General features: G+C 46.1%; 1 protein-coding gene across 9 annotated transcripts; it reads right to left on the bottom strand.

The window, feature by feature from the left end:
* Positions 1-37: 37 nt before the first annotated feature.
* Positions 38-16886, bottom strand: mtmr3 (myotubularin related protein 3). Of its 9 annotated transcripts, none has more exons than XR_003886670.1 (22): positions 16681-16886; positions 14892-14928; positions 14370-14426; positions 13557-13646; positions 13034-13150; positions 10766-10848; positions 9617-9783; positions 9430-9526; positions 9023-9136; positions 8460-8650; positions 8132-8263; positions 7865-7976; positions 7109-7304; positions 6812-6997; positions 6465-6635; positions 6144-6289; positions 4462-5959; positions 4276-4386; positions 4108-4196; positions 3801-3827; positions 2116-2747; positions 38-2022 (listed from the first exon to the last, which is right to left on the bottom strand). XR_003886670.1 is itself a non-coding variant. In XM_029829954.1 (22 exons), the coding sequence occupies exons 5-22, from the start codon at positions 13560-13562 to the stop codon at positions 2576-2578; spliced, it is 3615 nt and encodes a 1204-aa protein (XP_029685814.1). In that variant the 5' UTR covers positions 13563-13646; positions 14179-14258; positions 14370-14426; positions 14892-14961; positions 16681-16886; the 3' UTR covers positions 38-2575. The 9 variants fall into 9 exon arrangements, 7 of the variants coding, with proteins under 7 accessions (XP_029685814.1, XP_029685813.1, XP_011613757.2 ...); XM_029829954.1 differs by adding an exon at positions 14179-14258 and having other exon boundaries at positions 38-2747; positions 14892-14961; XM_029829953.1 differs by adding an exon at positions 14179-14258 and having other exon boundaries at positions 38-2747.
* Positions 16887-16948: the final 62 nt, after the last annotated feature.

Below are 16948 nucleotides of genomic sequence, written 5' to 3'. Positions count from 1 at the left end.
GTGAGCAGAGAAACTTTTACCTGTTCAGCAGACGAGGCCGTAGGTTCTTCTAGTTTATTTCTCATTTTTTTTAAATCTACAACAATATAATGCTCTAAAGTAAATTCCAACAAAACAAAATATTCAGACTGAACAAGGAGCACTTGTTGTTACAGGAAGTTGCTATATACAGCTACACACTCCTCTGACAGACATGAGAAGGTTCAAAGTGCTTATCAAACAGGAGGAGAAGGAAACAGGAAAAAAATAAATCAAACAAAACCACGAGTGATCCCTTTGTGAGAGACCCGTAATAAAGCTGCTTGGCACCAGACATGCACACGCGCACACTCCCAGTGCACTCTTGCACTAACACACACACACACACACACACGCGATTACTGGGCCATAGCAGCAACGCGTCTGACGCAGCGGGTCAGCGCAGGTGAGGAGAAATTAAAAATCTGCAAACCAAAGAATTTAAGCGGGCCCAAAAAAATCAGAAACCATGGGGATCGATGATGACGCGTTTCCCTCCCACCCACCGTGATGCTTGTTACAATACTGAAAAGCACACTTTCAGCTTCCTCAACGCGCTGTGGCAGTGTCGGCTCGACGTCATGTGCAAAAAAAAAAGCCTCTTTCCCTCCCAGCAAAGTCTTTCTGCTGCTGCCAGTGTGAGCTAAAGGAACGCCGGCCTGAGCTGAGGACCGCATCCACGTCCGTGTTGGAGGTCGTTTCTGACATCATTCCGGGGAAGGTTTGGACTTTTCTGACCTTGTCAGAGATTTTTTTTTTTTAAATATCAGAATTTTGAGATTTAGGTCAGATTTCGCTTGATTTATCTGAGAATGCTTGCTGAGAACAGTTCAGTTCACATGGGCTCCCATACTGGGAGTAGTGGGACGCAAGTGCTATTAGAACTGATTCCAGTTTGTCTAAACCTGCAGGTGAAACCAGCAAACTCCAGTTCCTGCACGTTTACTCCCAGTTCCGTGTTTGGTGAGAGATGCATCAACTCTGTTCTTAACACCTTCAACACGTCAGTCACCCACAAACACCCTCATTTCCAACAGCAGAAGCTTGGTGATGTGGCGTCAGCGTGATTAAACAGCGTCATGTTGTCAAGATGCCGCGGCGCCCATCTGGCCAACCACTGAACAATGGCGCTGATGCACGCTCGGCGTGCACGGGGGATTATTCAACCACTGTTGCCGCGGTGCATAGTCATCTTGCTGGTTGCAGCCCCTCTATACGTGAGGTCATGTGACCTCGCGCGCGACTGCAGATGAACGGATCATCGCGGCTGATCAGAACCTTCGTTTTCCAGCTCGTGAACACTGATTATCCAACGGCAACCGAATTGTCAGGATTTTAACACAGCAATTCCATAAAGAATACCTAAATAAATTAAAGTAACAATCGCATTTGTAAAGGGGGGGAAAGAAACATCAAAACAGGAAACCCTGCTTCTATAAAGAAACACTCCTGTCACCTTTGACAGGCTGCAAAATAGACCTCTTTTTCTGCAATTAATGTAAGAAAACAAAATAAAAAAACAAAAATGGTGACTAATTAAGTGAGCCACTATTAAAGGATTCTATACATTTTTTCTTAAATGCTATATAGGTATCTGAATATATTATTTCATTTATTTAATTTACATAAAAGTGTGCGTGAAAGGAGGTCATTGAACAGGCGTTGGGCAGAATGGTTGTCTCAGTGGAGCGCTCTGAACTGGAAGGTTAACGGCCCTTCCTGCTCACCGCTGCTCTCCCAGGTTCAGCCAATCAGAGCAGAGATCTCGTGAGGTCGTCGCCACCCTAATAAATAACAAAATGAAATGTCTGGTTCCCAGGGCCTGCTGGGAAGGGCGAGAAATCCAGGGATTTCTCAGTGTGTCGGGGAAAAAGTGGTCACCACAACGCGTTGATGTTAAAGGGATAGTTCACCCAAATCATCGTAGCTGTGAGCTAAATCCACCATTTAGAGCTCTAATAATCAGGTTTAGTGTGTTAGCAGCATACTGCAAACACAAAAGGTCTGTGGAAAGATGGGAGAGAGGTCTTAGGAGAGGAGGAAGCAAAGTGAGATGATGTTTCAGGACTATATAGATGCAAGAACTCTAAATCTTACCTGGTTTTCCTGCTTTCACTTGGCATTTTAGAAAGAATTTTAGCAGTTTGGGTGAACTGGCCATTAACTTTTGACAGTTTTGGACAGGTCTCATCAGTAAAACTGGGAGACGATGGGCTAAAGGGGGGTGATTTAACAGACCAAAGACCCTCAGAGACCATCAGCAACCTTCTCTGCCTGCCTGGATCAGACCACCAGGATGTCCATTCTCTCTGCTCAGGCCTGGGAGAGCAGCCCACCCCCCCCATCCCCCCCACTCACAAGTTGCCAACGTGCCCGTTTCCTGTCACACATACATTGGTCAAAGGATCATGCCAACACGCCATTCAGCTCCTGCTTCACGTCAACCTCCATCTGTACACAAAAACCTGCAGCAAATACACACGTGGAGTTCGGGGGGACATTCTGTGAAGCTCTTGTGCTCTTCTTCAGCAGTGCGCCAGTTCTGCTCCTCTGCAGCTCAGTTGGAGCTCGCTGTGATTGGTTTGTCCAGCTCCAGGTCCAGCGGCGCCGGGCCGAGCTGCAGGCTACTGTAGCAGGTCTTACAGACGCGGCTGGGCTCAAACAGCTGCTGGCTTGGCACTGGGATCTTCTGGTCGCAGCAGCTGGCGCAGAACACGTTACCACAGTTCCTGCAGCAGGACGCAGACAGGTCATCACTGCTCCCTCACACACACTCTACAGCCCCCATGCAGCTCCTTCACACCATTCACAGCCAATAAATCCTCTACTGGAATCCTGTTCTTCAAACACGAGCATCATCATCATCATCATCATCATGGGCAGGCAACAGCCTGGAGTTACATTTACCTAAAGCTGGCTCACAAATGTCAACACTCGATGCAGCCGCAATGAATAAATGTTCAAATCAAGGCTGTATAGTTGAAGATAAAATGATAATATCATGGTTTCCAATAAGATTACAGGTCCATTTATGATGTAATAAAGATCAAACTAAACACAAGCACTCTTAAATGCTATAGGATTGCATCATGACACAAATAAAATCAGAGATGTGTGATTACACCCTGTCCTACAAGACATTCCAAAAGACGTTAGGTTTTAATTATAATGGAAACGGATTAAGACAACTGGTTTCTGCTGGCAGACGCAGGGTCAGCCTTGATTTGTTCAGCCACGTTTGCAGAACAGGAGGGTGAGTTTGCAGAAAAATCAAGGTGCTCTATCACTCAGTGGTCCTAACTATTCAGTCCATTCAAAGCACATCATCATCATCACCACTTGACGAGAGAGCAAGGTTACACTGAAAGTCTCCGGCGCCCATGCTCAGATTCAGATGGAGGCCATGCTCAGCCACTCAAACACACGTGGTGGTCCCTTCTACCTGCCTCTACCCACCCTGAGGTGGCGTTTGAAGGTTGTGGGGATGACGTGATGCTACAGCAGGAGACAGAGGACCAGCCCAGGAGCAGCGTGGCAGAGTTTAGACTCTCCTGCTGACAGCACCACACTCACCACCACAGCCCATTTCAAATGAGACGTGGTGCTATAAGCACACTAAAGTCAAATTTGAGTCCTTGGAATTTAAATTTCCCTACTGAGAATTGAACATAATAAAGTGAAACCAGGAGAAGCAGGTGCAGAGGGGAGGATGCAGGTGAGGGGAGGGGGATTAGGAGACAGTGATGGCAGTTTGGGAGGGGGTAATGGGAGCTGGGTCTCACCAGTCCTCCTGGACAGGTTCCCTGCCACTGTGGGGGGAAGGGGCACAGACTGGATAAGATCTGCCACAGCAGTGCAGAACACTAAAACATCATCTACGGTCTATCTGAAGATCTGTGTGAAGATTCAAATGCATATTTGCATTTGTGTTTCAAATCTGAATGAATCAGCAACATTAATGTTCATGAGAGTAGAAAGAAAAGTACAGAAATATAAAAGGGTAACGCCACCGAACCAGTTCTGCACATAAATGATTTATAATGGGGAGAGGTTGATGACTGGACGGATTAAAGGGTTAAGCTTATTCACCTGCAGTGGTGCTTCCTCGCGGCGAGCCAGAACCTGCTCTCGCAGCCGTAACACTGGGGCGCTAAATGGTCTGGAAACCAACGAGTCACCTGTAACACACAGCTCACCTGTAAACCACAGTGCATATATGGAAAAACTACTAAGGAGGTTTGGAAACATTTCCTTTACCTCGGTGTCCTGTTTGTCCACCTGCTCCCAGCTGGCCTCAGAGAAGAACTCTGTGCTGCAGCGTGATAGACAGTTGGGGTCGATGTTGTACTCCGAGTCTGTCATACCCGTCTGAGGAGAAGGACACGCGTGTTTGGAACCACCGGGCACATGTACGGTTTAGGATAAACGGCGCCCGCATCTCACCAGCTCGTCTCCCAAGTCGCCGTTGATCCTGTGGGACCCGGCGTGCTGCTGGTTCTTCAGGCAGCTCCACAGCTCCTGCATCTGCTTCTTTAAAGTCTCTACCTCCATCTGGTGACCTGCTTCGATCTGTCTCAGTCTCTGCTGGATCACGTCGGTGTGTAGCGCCAACCCGTCGTCATCGAGGTGACTGCGGGACGGCTGCTCCGGGCTGATGGCGGAGCGGCTCATGGAGTGGCACCAGCGGTGCAGAGAGCAGCTGCCTCGTGGGTGGAGGATCAGGGAGTTGCAGCTTGCCAGGGACACTTGTCGACTTCCAATGCCTTTGGCCCACTGAGGGCCTCCACCGAGCTCCCCCTCAGAGGCTTCACCGTTACACAACCCCTCCCTGCTGAGGTCAGCACTCACAGACTGTAAGGCACTGACAGAAGGTCGCTTGCCGCCCCCATTTAAAGTTCTCATAAAGCCTTGATCTCCAGTCTCCAGTGGTTTGTCTAACGGAGAACCGAGCGTCTGGGTGTTGCCATCAAGGCAGGCTCGATGATTTAGGGGAGCAGATGGTGCTGGTGCCGACTCCAGGCTTTTGCTGCAAACTTCTTCAGTCAAAGTCTCTGTGGAACTTTCCAACAGCGAAGCCCTTTTATTCAACTGCTGCTCAGAGAACGCGCGGTCAGACTCAGAGACCGGACACGTTTCCTTGAACCCAGCTGTTTCTTTGGGGAAGTTATCTGCAAAGCCGTTAGTTATAGTTCTGTCGGGTGAAGGCTCTGACGCACACGAGTCAGCTTTTTTAAGTCCTTGTGCAAATTGTTCATCAGAACAGTTGTTCTTCACCAGATCACCTGAAGACTCAGACAACTCACCTACCAGATGACTGAGCTCCTCTACCTTCTGTACAGAGAGATGGTCAGGCTCTAATTCAGGCGTGGTGAGACCATTTTCTGGTTGGGAATCATTAGGAACTGCTTCTTCCTGGATCTCAGTTCCATTGACCTGAGCGCAATGAGCTGTGTCCATCACCTCTGCATCTTTCTTCACCTCTGTCTCCACATCTACAACAGCAGTGTTGTTGATGACATGAGCGGGGGTGCCACTTTCCTCTTTCAGAGTATCTGTAGCAACTTCCTCTTTAGTTGCTTCCTGAAGGATGTTCTCCATCTGGCCCTCAGCCATGCCCACTGCCACAGAGAGCTCGGCCTCCTCCTCTTCCTCTGGGTTCACAGAGACCCCCCGCCTGAGCTCAGGGTGTGAACCCTGAGGCTGCAGGCTGTCCACCTCAGTGCCCGCTCCATTTACATAGTGCTCCGCTCCATTGGGCTGCACCTCCTGATTCTGGCTCCCTCCTCCATCAGGCCCCACTGCCATGCTGAGCTCCAGAGAGCGACGGTGGTCCTGCCATTTCTCTTTAAGGCTCGGGTCGCTGGAGCGGCGGTTTGGAGCCAGTGAGTTTCCCATCTCACATGCACTGGGCAAATTGTCAAAGGAGCGAGTCTTTGAACATCTGGAGTAGAAAAAAATGTAGGTTATATTCAGGAAACTGCTTAACTGCTTTAAAAAAAAATGCAGCTCAGTCTTGTATAGTTCAACTGAGAGGGGCCATGAGCAGTGGAGCTGCCGACACTCTGACCTCTACGTATCTTACATTAGGGAGGTGGGGGAGTCAGGTGCCAGCGTGCCAGGCTCACCTGGCCAGGGGCGTGTCCTTGGGATTGCCACCAGGCACAGGATAGGGGGCACAGGAGTCATCAGAAGGAGTGGTGGGGGAGGAGCTGGGCAGGTAGACCGCTGTCCACAGCATCAAGTTGCGGACGTGACACACAGGGTGCAGAACCTGTAACAAAAGCTACAAAGTTAACTTGGGGGAATTAGGGAATCACGACACCATGTTGTCAGGACAACCACCCAAAAATGCATATAAAGAATTCACAGCAAAAAAAAAGGGAAAAAAAAAAAAAAAATTCTGATTTTGGACTTCAAGGCATCCTGAGGTCAGAGGGTAAACGTACGATCTCAGAGTGCGACGAGTACAGCATGTTCCTCAGACTGCGGTTGGCTGGTCTTAGCAGTGACCACACAGAACACGTCCTCTCCTGAATGTGGCGATCCACTCGCTCCTTGCCACTGTTGCACAGGAAGGTTCCAAACAGGCAGGAGTAGGTGTGCTGCACCAGCTTCACCTGCATTCACACACACACCCACACACACAAGTGATCCAGCATGTATGGACTTGTATACCGACAGATGAAAAATGATAATAAGCAGGAAGGATAGGGCTTTCCTTGTGCACAAATACACCTAGCCTAAAATATCTAGCCAGGTCTGACTTCTGCCCATCCCCCACACTAGAACACACCAAGAAGGCCTCGTTGAATTCAAAGGAACAAGGGAACTGCCTCTGCAGCTGATGAACACAGTCCAGCCACTGCAGGAAGACAGGACATCGCTCATTCAGGTCCTCAGAGTTTTCGCCATGGCCACACCGGTCAGCAAATTTATGGCCAAATTCCAGCCACTCTGTCTCCACTAAAACCTGGAAGCCCTGCGCAAAGATTGTAGCATCAATAACTAATAACTAATCACTATAAAACAGCATTGTTGAACGCAACACAAAAGTTATGGAATGTGACCAAAGCCGTGCGTTCTTCTGTACCTCTACAGTGCGATAGTAAGGGTCCAACAGCAGCTTGGACAAAGCCACAATTTGAGGCGTGCGGTCCCAGCCGTCAGAACAGTGCACCAGGACCGGTCGGTGGTCCCGGTCCACAGCATGGACAACCAGAAGCGCTGCCTTCAGCAGAAGGGACAGATGCTGCAGCCATTTGGTGCTCTCCAGTGCGGAAAGCCAGCTGCAAAGAAACGACAACCATGAGCACAAACACATCAGAGGATCCTCAAACGCTCATTTTCTGTCTCTTGCAAAGTAATCAGACTTCCCACACAGGCAGTGCAGGCCACCCATGTTACAGATCTTAAAGGCTCACCAAAGTATGCGATAATCTCCTTTGTAATGCGTATTGTTTGCCTTATAATTACAGAATTCCTATTTAAAGTGACTAAATGTTCTTTAGCTGCAGTCAGTCGAAAAAAATATCATTGAGTGTCAAGGAGGTGTGAAACCGCCTTGTATTATAATCAGATACACAAGATTGTGCAACTTCTTGCGAAATTGGCAAGGTTAACACATCTTCTACTCATTGTGGGAAATGAAGAAAAAAAAAAGATTTCACAACATTGCTCAAAGTTGCGCACATAACATCAAATAGCCCTCTCCGACTATGAAAGACAAAATCTTTTACTGCAGCAACTAAGAGTTTGAGCGCTTCACACAGAATGCCTTCAGCTCCCGAAGAATTAAAGCTGAAGCTGCAGTGACCAGGAGAAGCTAGAAATATAACAGAAAACCTACTTAGCTGGATCGGGCATCTGAGTGCAAAGGAATCGCAGCGATTGGAAGCTCTTGCGGATGGAGTGGATGTTGGCCATTCCCATAAACACCACCTCACAGTTGGGATAGTATTCTGCAGATGTGAAGGATGGAAACAGCGATTCAAACAAAAGTATCAGGAAGCAAAACGTTCCTGGTTTTTAATTATCGTGGGCAGAACAAACTCAGATCAGATGAACACACATGTATTTACCCTCGTGTCTGTGAGCAGGGAAAATGAAGACCTACCTGGGCATTCGCAGCCTCCACCTTTGGCTCTGTTGGCTACAGCAGCAGCATATGATCTGGCATCCAGGATCAGTAATTTATGAGGCTGGATGGCCAGTGTTTCCACCTCTGAGTTGTTGGTCATGGAGGATTCTGAAGCAAACACGAATCCAAATTGTGCACGTTTAAATTTAATTTAAATAAAAACGGGACTTAATGAGATCTGTGGGGATTATGTGTCGCTGTTTCAGACGAGCCCGAACAGATCAGCCTGATCACACGCATACGTAAATATCGGTGTGGGGGTATATCTGTGGTGAAGGAGGAATCTGGATGTCTGAGCTCTCACCAAAGTCTGTGTCAGGCAGGTCGTGGCCATTGGTGTAGCCTCCATTGGAGTGATGTTTTTGGGAGCTGCCGTCCACGGCGCACGCCTTAGCGATGGACTGGACTAGGTGTTCGTCATCTGCATTCCTCCAGCCCCACCAGCTCACCTCTGGCTGCCCACAACGGGCAATGACTGCCCCCGTTGTCTGGTGCCTGAGCAGAGGAAAATGGGAAACTGTTAAAAACAACTTAAAATTGACTGAAATTAACATGAATGAAAATTTCAAACAAAAAAAATCCTTCAAATGAATAGTTATCTTAAAGTTAAAATTAGATCGAATAAATCTGACTAAACACGTGACACATTGATATCGCTGGAACAGCCAGTGGTAACATTGTTGACAAACTCAATTTGCTGCAGCGTTGTGATTTTCCAAGCCAAAGTAAACTTTGACCAGATGGGTGCTGATATGAAAGCACAAGAACATTATCTAAATGTGGTTTCATTCCTTTTTATAAACTAAAAGGCAAATTGGTCTATCAAAAAGCTTCAGTGGGTGTGGCAGTAAATGTGGTTCAGCCAACCTATACACAACCGCAGGAATCCTCTTCCAGGAGCGGAACGTTGCCACATTTTCTAGCTCCTTGTCTGTGATCCAGGCTGGGACCAGAAGTTGCTGAGGGTAGCTGGGGCAAAGCCTGCAAAGGGCAGCAATAGTTTAACAGGACGTGAAAACAGAGAGAGACGCTGAACTAAAGAGCTTTGATGGCTCAACAAAGGTTGTTGTCAACAGACACCTAATCCAGGGCTGAGCTCTCATCTGCCCAGGGTGCAGCGCTAGTAGAGTACAATAATATAGCCACCTACTGTCGGAAACGTAAACACACAGATGGACAGGGCGCCAATGAAAGCAAACATCGGCTCTTTCTTCCAGCGGGGAATAACTGATATCAACCTAACAGCAGGGATCCTGACTGAAAGCCACCATTACCTGAACTTGCTGTTGATGTCTGAAATCCTCCAGGCGTTTTGAGTGTCAAATCCCATTCTCTCAACCTCATTTTTGAACCAGGAAGTCACATGTTCGCCTACAGATGATATAATCAAATAAAAGCCAGAAATGTGTTAAAGACCTGCTGTCGTTGTTGCTGGTGTGTGGGAGGCATAATCATACATACCTGGTCTGCAAAGCTCGCTGTGCTGCTCCTTCTCACCAGCATACACATTCATGCACCAGGCATGGAAAGCAAAGGAGAAGAGGTCCTCGAGGCGAGTGGGAGGACGCACTACAGCGTTGAGGCGTTTCAACCATTCCTGACACTGTTCAAAGGTGGAGAACTGACACCTGATGGATCAATCACAGGATACAGGGTTATACTGTGTGTACAGTTTGCACTTCTCATTTACTGTTCAACACAACGTCGCAGCCCTATTTTCATGTCATCTATTCATAGTTTTCCTGTGACACTACACCAAAACAACACACTTGTCCGCCACCCGCTAGCTTAGAAACCGACGAAGAGAAAAGCCGGGGTTTATTTTTATCTATTCCGTCAAATATCGACAACCCAGAGAGAAGAAAGCTGTGGATCAGTGCTATAAAACACAGCTCGGCCCCTGGAGAGAATCGCTGTTACACGCTCGGAATACTACGTCCCTGAAACTAACGACTCAGCTACATTGGAGCTCACCTTTGCTTTTAGAATGAAGAACTTCTTGTCCTTCACTTACCGGTAGCAGCATTGTTTACTCATGTAATATTTGTAACTGTCTTGTGTAACTGCTCTTGTGCTTCAGTCTGGCAGCTGTGTAGAGTGATGGATTGCCCAGCAGGTAAATGTAAACATCGCCGAATTCGAGTTTTGGCAGGGACCTGGTAGCTTTTAATGACTCGGTGTTGTATGTGGGCCACAAGTTCCCGATAATTCCGTATTTAAATAATTCTAAAAATTTCTTTAGATATCTTTCCTTGGCTGCTGACAGATGATATCAGTGACTGCTCGTTTGCGTGTCGCCATTTCCGAATGCGTTTTTTGCCCCACAGGTCACTGCGCAGGTCATGTGACTGGAAACCATCAATACACTGAATACATTTAATCTATTCTGAAGACCTATAAACCTTTTTACAGCCTGTAATGCAAATATTTGCTATTTAACTTAGAGCAGGATAAAAAAAAAGTTAGAGGTTCCAGCAAAAGCTCTTTTTGTGCAATGTAAGTGAGAAGGCATGCTTTTACATATTTCAATTACTTGCACGAGTTTCCTAAAATTATATAACCGGTAATTTAAATGTTAAGTAAACAGCTGAAGAGGAACTTTGGTCATACCTGATAACTTTGCAGTCCTTGCAGGTGACGTGAAGCTGGAACATATCCCGACACTCTGCGCTCTCTATGAGCTGGAGAGGAACCTGTGGATAGACACAAATGAGGACAGGTTGAGAATGAGCTGCAGCACACATCCGGTAGGACTGTGGTTACATTTTAAAAAAGGAACGTGGTAGACAACAACTGACAATCCTGTCAATTAAATAACAATCGGCGGTATAAAAACTCCCATGCAGCAGGTTCTACAATGGCAAGTATATAGAGCAGCCCCTTGTTTTGCCATGTGAGGCGATACTGTCATACACGTCTCACGAAGCTCTCTAAAGGCTACTGAGCTTGTGTCGCCATTTCCCTTTCAGATCACAGCTGTTAAATATAATTCAAAGTACAGAACTGTCATGTGCTGATGACTTGAGGATGCTTTGAATGCCGTAGGGAAATACTTATACTGCTTTAACTAAGCTCTACTAATTAGTAAAGAGCCACTGTTCAGCAGCAGGGTAGGCTTTTGTGTGTGTGGCTCACACAGTCTGGCCATGCACAAACAGCAGCCAGTCACCAGTGGGTCAAGCTTAAAATACAACTTAGGGGTTATTGCTGACGGAATGGTGTTGGAAGATCAAAAGCTTGTGCAGGTAGTTTCGTTCAGTCGTGGGTTTTCTTTGCTTAATCAGCAGTTGTGTTAAACAGAACGAACAAGCAGGATTCATCTTGTGAAAACGTCAGCCTGTTAACAGACGGGCACACACAGGGTTTACCCTGGAGTCAAGCACAGCAAACCATGCAGCTCTGCAGGGTACTTACTGACATCTCACAACAACAACTCTATCCAGAGCAAAACACAGAGAACAACAATAAAAATGATGCAAAGTGATTCTGAAGGGTTTCTCTGGCTGCCTTAAACACTCGCATTTGAATCCTTTATTCCTGCCCTGTAATTAAGAAACCTAATCTGCCCATCATCAAAATTCCTAGTCTGCTTGTTAACAGCCTCAGTCGTTTGCTGCCCCACTAACCCCCATCATGCGATTTCAGACAACTCTGAGGCCCCATCAGCCCATCAAAATGTGTGTGAGGAGAAAGTTGGCTCTGTCTGGTACAAAGACAGAAAAGGCTCATTAGAGTCCAACTAAACACAAGACACGTGATGGATATTAGAACAAAAACACATTTGTAATGATGAGGCTCACTCAATATGAACTTTATACCGGGAGATTTGATATTCAATATTAAATGTAAGACCGACATGATAACCTTGATTTGTTTACTGAATTGATGTCAAACTTTCAGGTGCAAAAACTCAGCTGCTGCACGAAGGAACAAGCAAGCTGACCCTGTAACAAGCTCATGGTGAAATTCACTAAACATTGCATGCACAGTAGGAAGTGAAGGTGGAAAAAGCAATAAAACCCTGTTCCTTTTAGCACATGATCTGCCATCGCACATCTTTCAGGAATTAACTGCAGACTAGTGTGATCGGAACATACCAGATGCTTTTTCTTGTACCAAAGCATTTTGAGTAGAATCCTGGCAAAAATATTTTTCTCTTCTATAGTCTATAAGGTTCTTGGACCATCAGTGGTGTAATGTAGAACCAACACAAAACCAGACAAAAATGGTCCTATGATTCTAAAATACAGTTAGATATACACAAATAGATAAAAATGAAGAAATAGTTTGATGATAATGAACAAAATTATGACAGTGTTATATAGAGGTCATTCCAATAAAGTTTACACATAACAAATTATTAGATTAAATAGTGGTGACCAGCAAAATCCCCAAGACCTGTGTCAGCTGGTCTACCTGTGCACATCACAGTTTGAAATGGGAAGTCAACAAATTTTTATGATGCATTAGCAGAAATAAAAGAAAAAGACCCACAGAAATAAGACTTTCCCTGAACTAATAAATAGACTCTACACTTTGGTGATAGGATTCAAGAGAGTGAAACACTTTGTGAGAGAAAGAGACTGAGACAAGGAGAGAGAAACACATGATGTAACTATTATTCATCCCCTCTGGAACCACTGAAACCACGGTAACAGCAAGTGCTGGAGAAGGAAGGGCAAGTGTGGAGAACAGAGGTGATAAAAGAGTCACACAGAGCTGCTGCCAGTACAGATCACAGATCAGCAGTGAATAAAGCAGGTGCCACAGCACTTTGTCTCCGGACTAACTTAAGACTCGTCCCATACAGTCAATATACATTTAATTCTGCCGTAGATACCTGGTGAGATGACCTCAGAGGCCACTGCTTATACTCACATTGACAACAGACTCTTTAAACTTGATGTGCAGACGGTAGTTGGATGTTGCAATGATAGCATCTTCTGCTCTCCCCACATACTCCGTGAACTCTCCGTGCAGCTCAGGAAAGGGAACCTAGCAACAGCAGCAGATAGAGCAATGCAAACAGACTGCGCAGCGACATAGATCAGCCGTGATAACGATAATGTACAGACTAAGGGATGGGGACAGATCCTCATCGTCACAAAATATGCTCAATTGCTTTTTGTAAAATAAGGGCAGGAGTAAAAGACTCCAGAAGAGAATCAAGGGTTTATATTTAACAGCGGAGGAGGAACCCGAAAGGAGGAACAGTTAATTTTTAGCCACGGCAGACAAAAACTGCTCCGCTCCGAGACTGAAAGTCAGCTTAAATGTCATGTGACTCCTTGGTGGTGATGTGTTATGTAACTGATTAGGACGACTTGCCCACACACTAACACATATCTGTCAGCTGAACTGGGCTTTAACAGCACCCAATAAGCAGCGATGGCTTCCTCACCTGCATGTTTTCTTCCTCCAGGACAGGGGACTTCTTGGGAAAGATCTGATTGGCCTGGATGCACTCCAGGCTTTGCTGCCCCTCCTCCTCCTGCAGAGGAAATGCCCGTTAACTCCTTACTGAATTAGTATCTAACAACAATAAAATAGTAACAACAATAATAATAATTCAATCTGCGGTGCAATAATTCTTGAAAGTCAAATGTTGGAGATTTCGGTGTTCTGAGACGAGATGAATATGTTTCACACTAGATGGTTATCGGCGAGGAATGTGAAGCATGAATATACAAGTATTCCGCGCCCCTGGGGAAACCTGCTGGAATAAAAATGTCTGGCCTGGTGCTGACAGAGACAGGCAGGGCTCTATGGGTTATGTTTGGTCAGGAGCCTATTAGCCTGGAGAGCGTGTGCAAAAAGATTAAGGTGGTCAAAAAAGCAGATGAGAGATCCTGACAGACTGCTCTTTTAGACAAACTGATACCAAGAGTCATTACACACTGACGAGCAGCAAACTGGGGCCAGCCAAGGGGCAGTCACTGCACAGCGGGATGCCAAACCCCCCCCCACACACAGGCACAGTCCAGTGGTCATGTCATGTTGCAGCGATACAAAAAAAAAACAACCTTGCAATGTAAACTGAAAGCTTGCTTGGACAGCAACCTCAGTGGACCTCTGGCAATGTGTCAGCTTATGTGTCGGCTTCCTGATAAACAAAAGTGATTAACTTTGAAATCAATCGAGAGTTTCCAATATCCGAGGCACAATGTGCACAGATGCAAGAGCTAGAGGCATTGAAGAAAACCAAATACTGTACCATGATCACGACGAAGGAGTGTGGGTCAACCAAAAAGGAACTACGGCCCGGCCTGATCTGTGCAAGGTGGAAAAAGGTTGATAAGTATTTCTGAACGGGCAAAAAGCAATTTAACACACAATAAGTCAGTTGTGAAGGAGGTACATTATAAAAGTGATAATCCCAGTATAATGCAGCTTGAGGGTGGTTGGAGTTTTCCTTCATACTGACGCCATATTACATCAGTGACGTTTTAGCATACAGGCGCATAAATACTTTTCCAGAAAATCAGTCTGGGGGCATGAACAGATTGTTGTCCGTGACTGACTGGAAAGTTTTGAGGCCCCAGCTGAAAAGTCAGATATTCCAAAGCAAATCAATCCAGCATGAAATGGCAAAGAGAGGCGAGACCAGGCCAGCAAAGGCAGAATTTAGGTCCCAGACACAGCTGCCACAACCATAGTTAGATGATAAGTGCATTTATTAGGCCGGTCTGAGAATAAGGCGAGGGGTGTAACGTAACGTGATATATTTCGAACTTACCACAATCAATTATCGCTGATGTTAAGCCCCGGTGATCCTGTTGAGAAACTCACATGTGAGAGATGGCAATCTAGAGACATTAAAGGAAAGATCCATCTTAATAAAGAACAGAGGCATTTCCTCACAAAACTAGGTGTATTATGCAAATTGCCACGCATTGAAAGGAGACATTCAAGCTACAGAAACCTGATTCCTTTGGAAAAAAAATAAAAATATATATATATTTGCTGGTAGTCACAGTGGATTGAATTTAGTCTGAGAAAAACATTTTGTCACAGTTGTAGATCAAAAAGGATAACTGGATTCAAAATGCAGCCAACAACCAGACAGTTCAATGAAACAAACCACTCATGACATTAACCCCAGATAAAATCCATAAACTCCAACTGTTGCATGAATGAACACTTCGCTAGTGCGGCAAATTTCACTAAAATCAAAATATATAGGAATATACAAATATTCCAAAACCAAAAGTAGTAGACATTTTGGCTTAATGCACACATCAGAACATTAATTACCTTTTTTTTGTCATCGGTGTCATGTAAATGGCATTTTGTTAGGCTCAGTAACTCATTACAAAAGTGACACTTCCCAATAAGACTTCCCTCAACATAAAACATGTTGGGGGATGTTTTAGCGCACCGGCCTGGAAATAGTTGGAAAGGTCAGGTAGTCTTGCAGAGACTGAAACTTGAGGTCATCTGAGGTCACTGAATGAGAGGATATTCAACTAAAGGAAAAAAAACTCCCCTGCAAATGTTGCGGTGTTTTATTTTTCCTTTTTTGGCAAGTGATATGAAGATAACTTCTTCCTTCATTTAACAACACCATGCAGCTTTTACTGCTGCTGCCACCCGATAAAGCATATCTCTCTCACACACACCCACATACACACACACCCACACACACACACACACAGGCTCTGTTTACCACAACGGGCTCATGACCTCTGGCTACGTCTCAGTTTGGTTCTGAATTCGGGCCCATAGGGAGGGCTAAACCCCTTTGAGCCCGAACGTTACTCTGATCCCGTGACAGGGCATCATGCATCATGGGCTGCAACATGAGTAAGCGAAATTAAAACAGAAAGAAATCGACCAGAACATCCCAGTAGGTCGGAATGCCATAAAGCACTCCAAAGTGAAACCTAGGCTGGGAAGTGAATGCGAAGGAATCCAGTTACAATGAAAACCAACGCAACGCTTGAGTTTATTAATGTTTTGCTACATTGGTGCGTACCCGGTGCGGTGGAATATGATGTTAAGGCGTTAGAAATCAATTGTTACCAGGCAAAAGTCAGCAACGTCCGCCCCGTCGCTTATGCTAACGTCTCAAAAATAGCGAGAATTTAGCGCGTCTACACACAAAAGTGTCAACATTAGCTACGTGGCGTTGGACGCCGGTAATCTGTCGGTTGTTGCGTTATAAATCGTTACGATAGCGTTCATTAATCACGGACAGTAAAGCTAAGAGTACCACGTCCACAAAGTAGTAGCCAAACTAGTTAGCCAACACTGAAGTAAGTACTGGCTATTCAGCGAGAAGCCGACATTTTTATTTATCTCTGCTTTCCATCCCACATCACTACTACGGTACTGACGCCCAACAAGGGGGCTCGGTTTGGTGTTAATAACAGCAGCGGCTACTCTGCCCGGCCAACATTACCGCTAGCCCATGGCGCTAGCGAAGCTATCTGCAACTGTTTTGTTGTTGCGAGATGGAGGGCGGAACCCAAAACGGAGGCCTCTGTCAAAACACACCGAGGACCGACTACAACCGGTGGACTCACCACAGAAAGGAGCGATAGGAAGCAGGACGCCAGAAGTTCACCCGAAGCCGGTGCGATTACTGAGCAACAAGACCTCCACAAACAGATACACATTCGTCATATTCCGAGTTGCGGCCAGCTCCACTACGTCCCCGCTCAGCACAGAGCCATCGACGCCATCGTCGCGAACTCTCCAGCCCAAGAGCCGACGTTCCACCGTGACGTCATGACGTCACCGTGACGCGGGCGCAGGGGGCGGGGCCAGCACGCCATGCGGTATGACACGTTC

The sequence above is a fragment of the Takifugu rubripes genome, chromosome 21, assembly GCF_901000725.2.
Source record: "Takifugu rubripes chromosome 21, fTakRub1.2, whole genome shotgun sequence".
Taxonomy (NCBI): Eukaryota; Metazoa; Chordata; class Actinopteri; order Tetraodontiformes; family Tetraodontidae; genus Takifugu; species Takifugu rubripes.
Note: the sequence above shows the minus strand (reverse complement) of the source record. Positions and strands in the feature narration are given on the sequence as shown.

Coding starts and splice junctions, on each gene's coding strand:
- mtmr3 (XM_011615455.2), bottom strand. Junction 6,998..7,108: donor CTTACTATCGCACTGTAGAG/GTACAGAAGAAC, acceptor ATCTTTGCGCAG/GGCTTCCAGGTTTTAGTGGA. Junction 4,197..4,275: donor TGGACAAACAGGACACCGAG/GTAAAGGAAATG, acceptor TGTGTGTTACAG/GTGACTCGTTGGTTTCCAGA.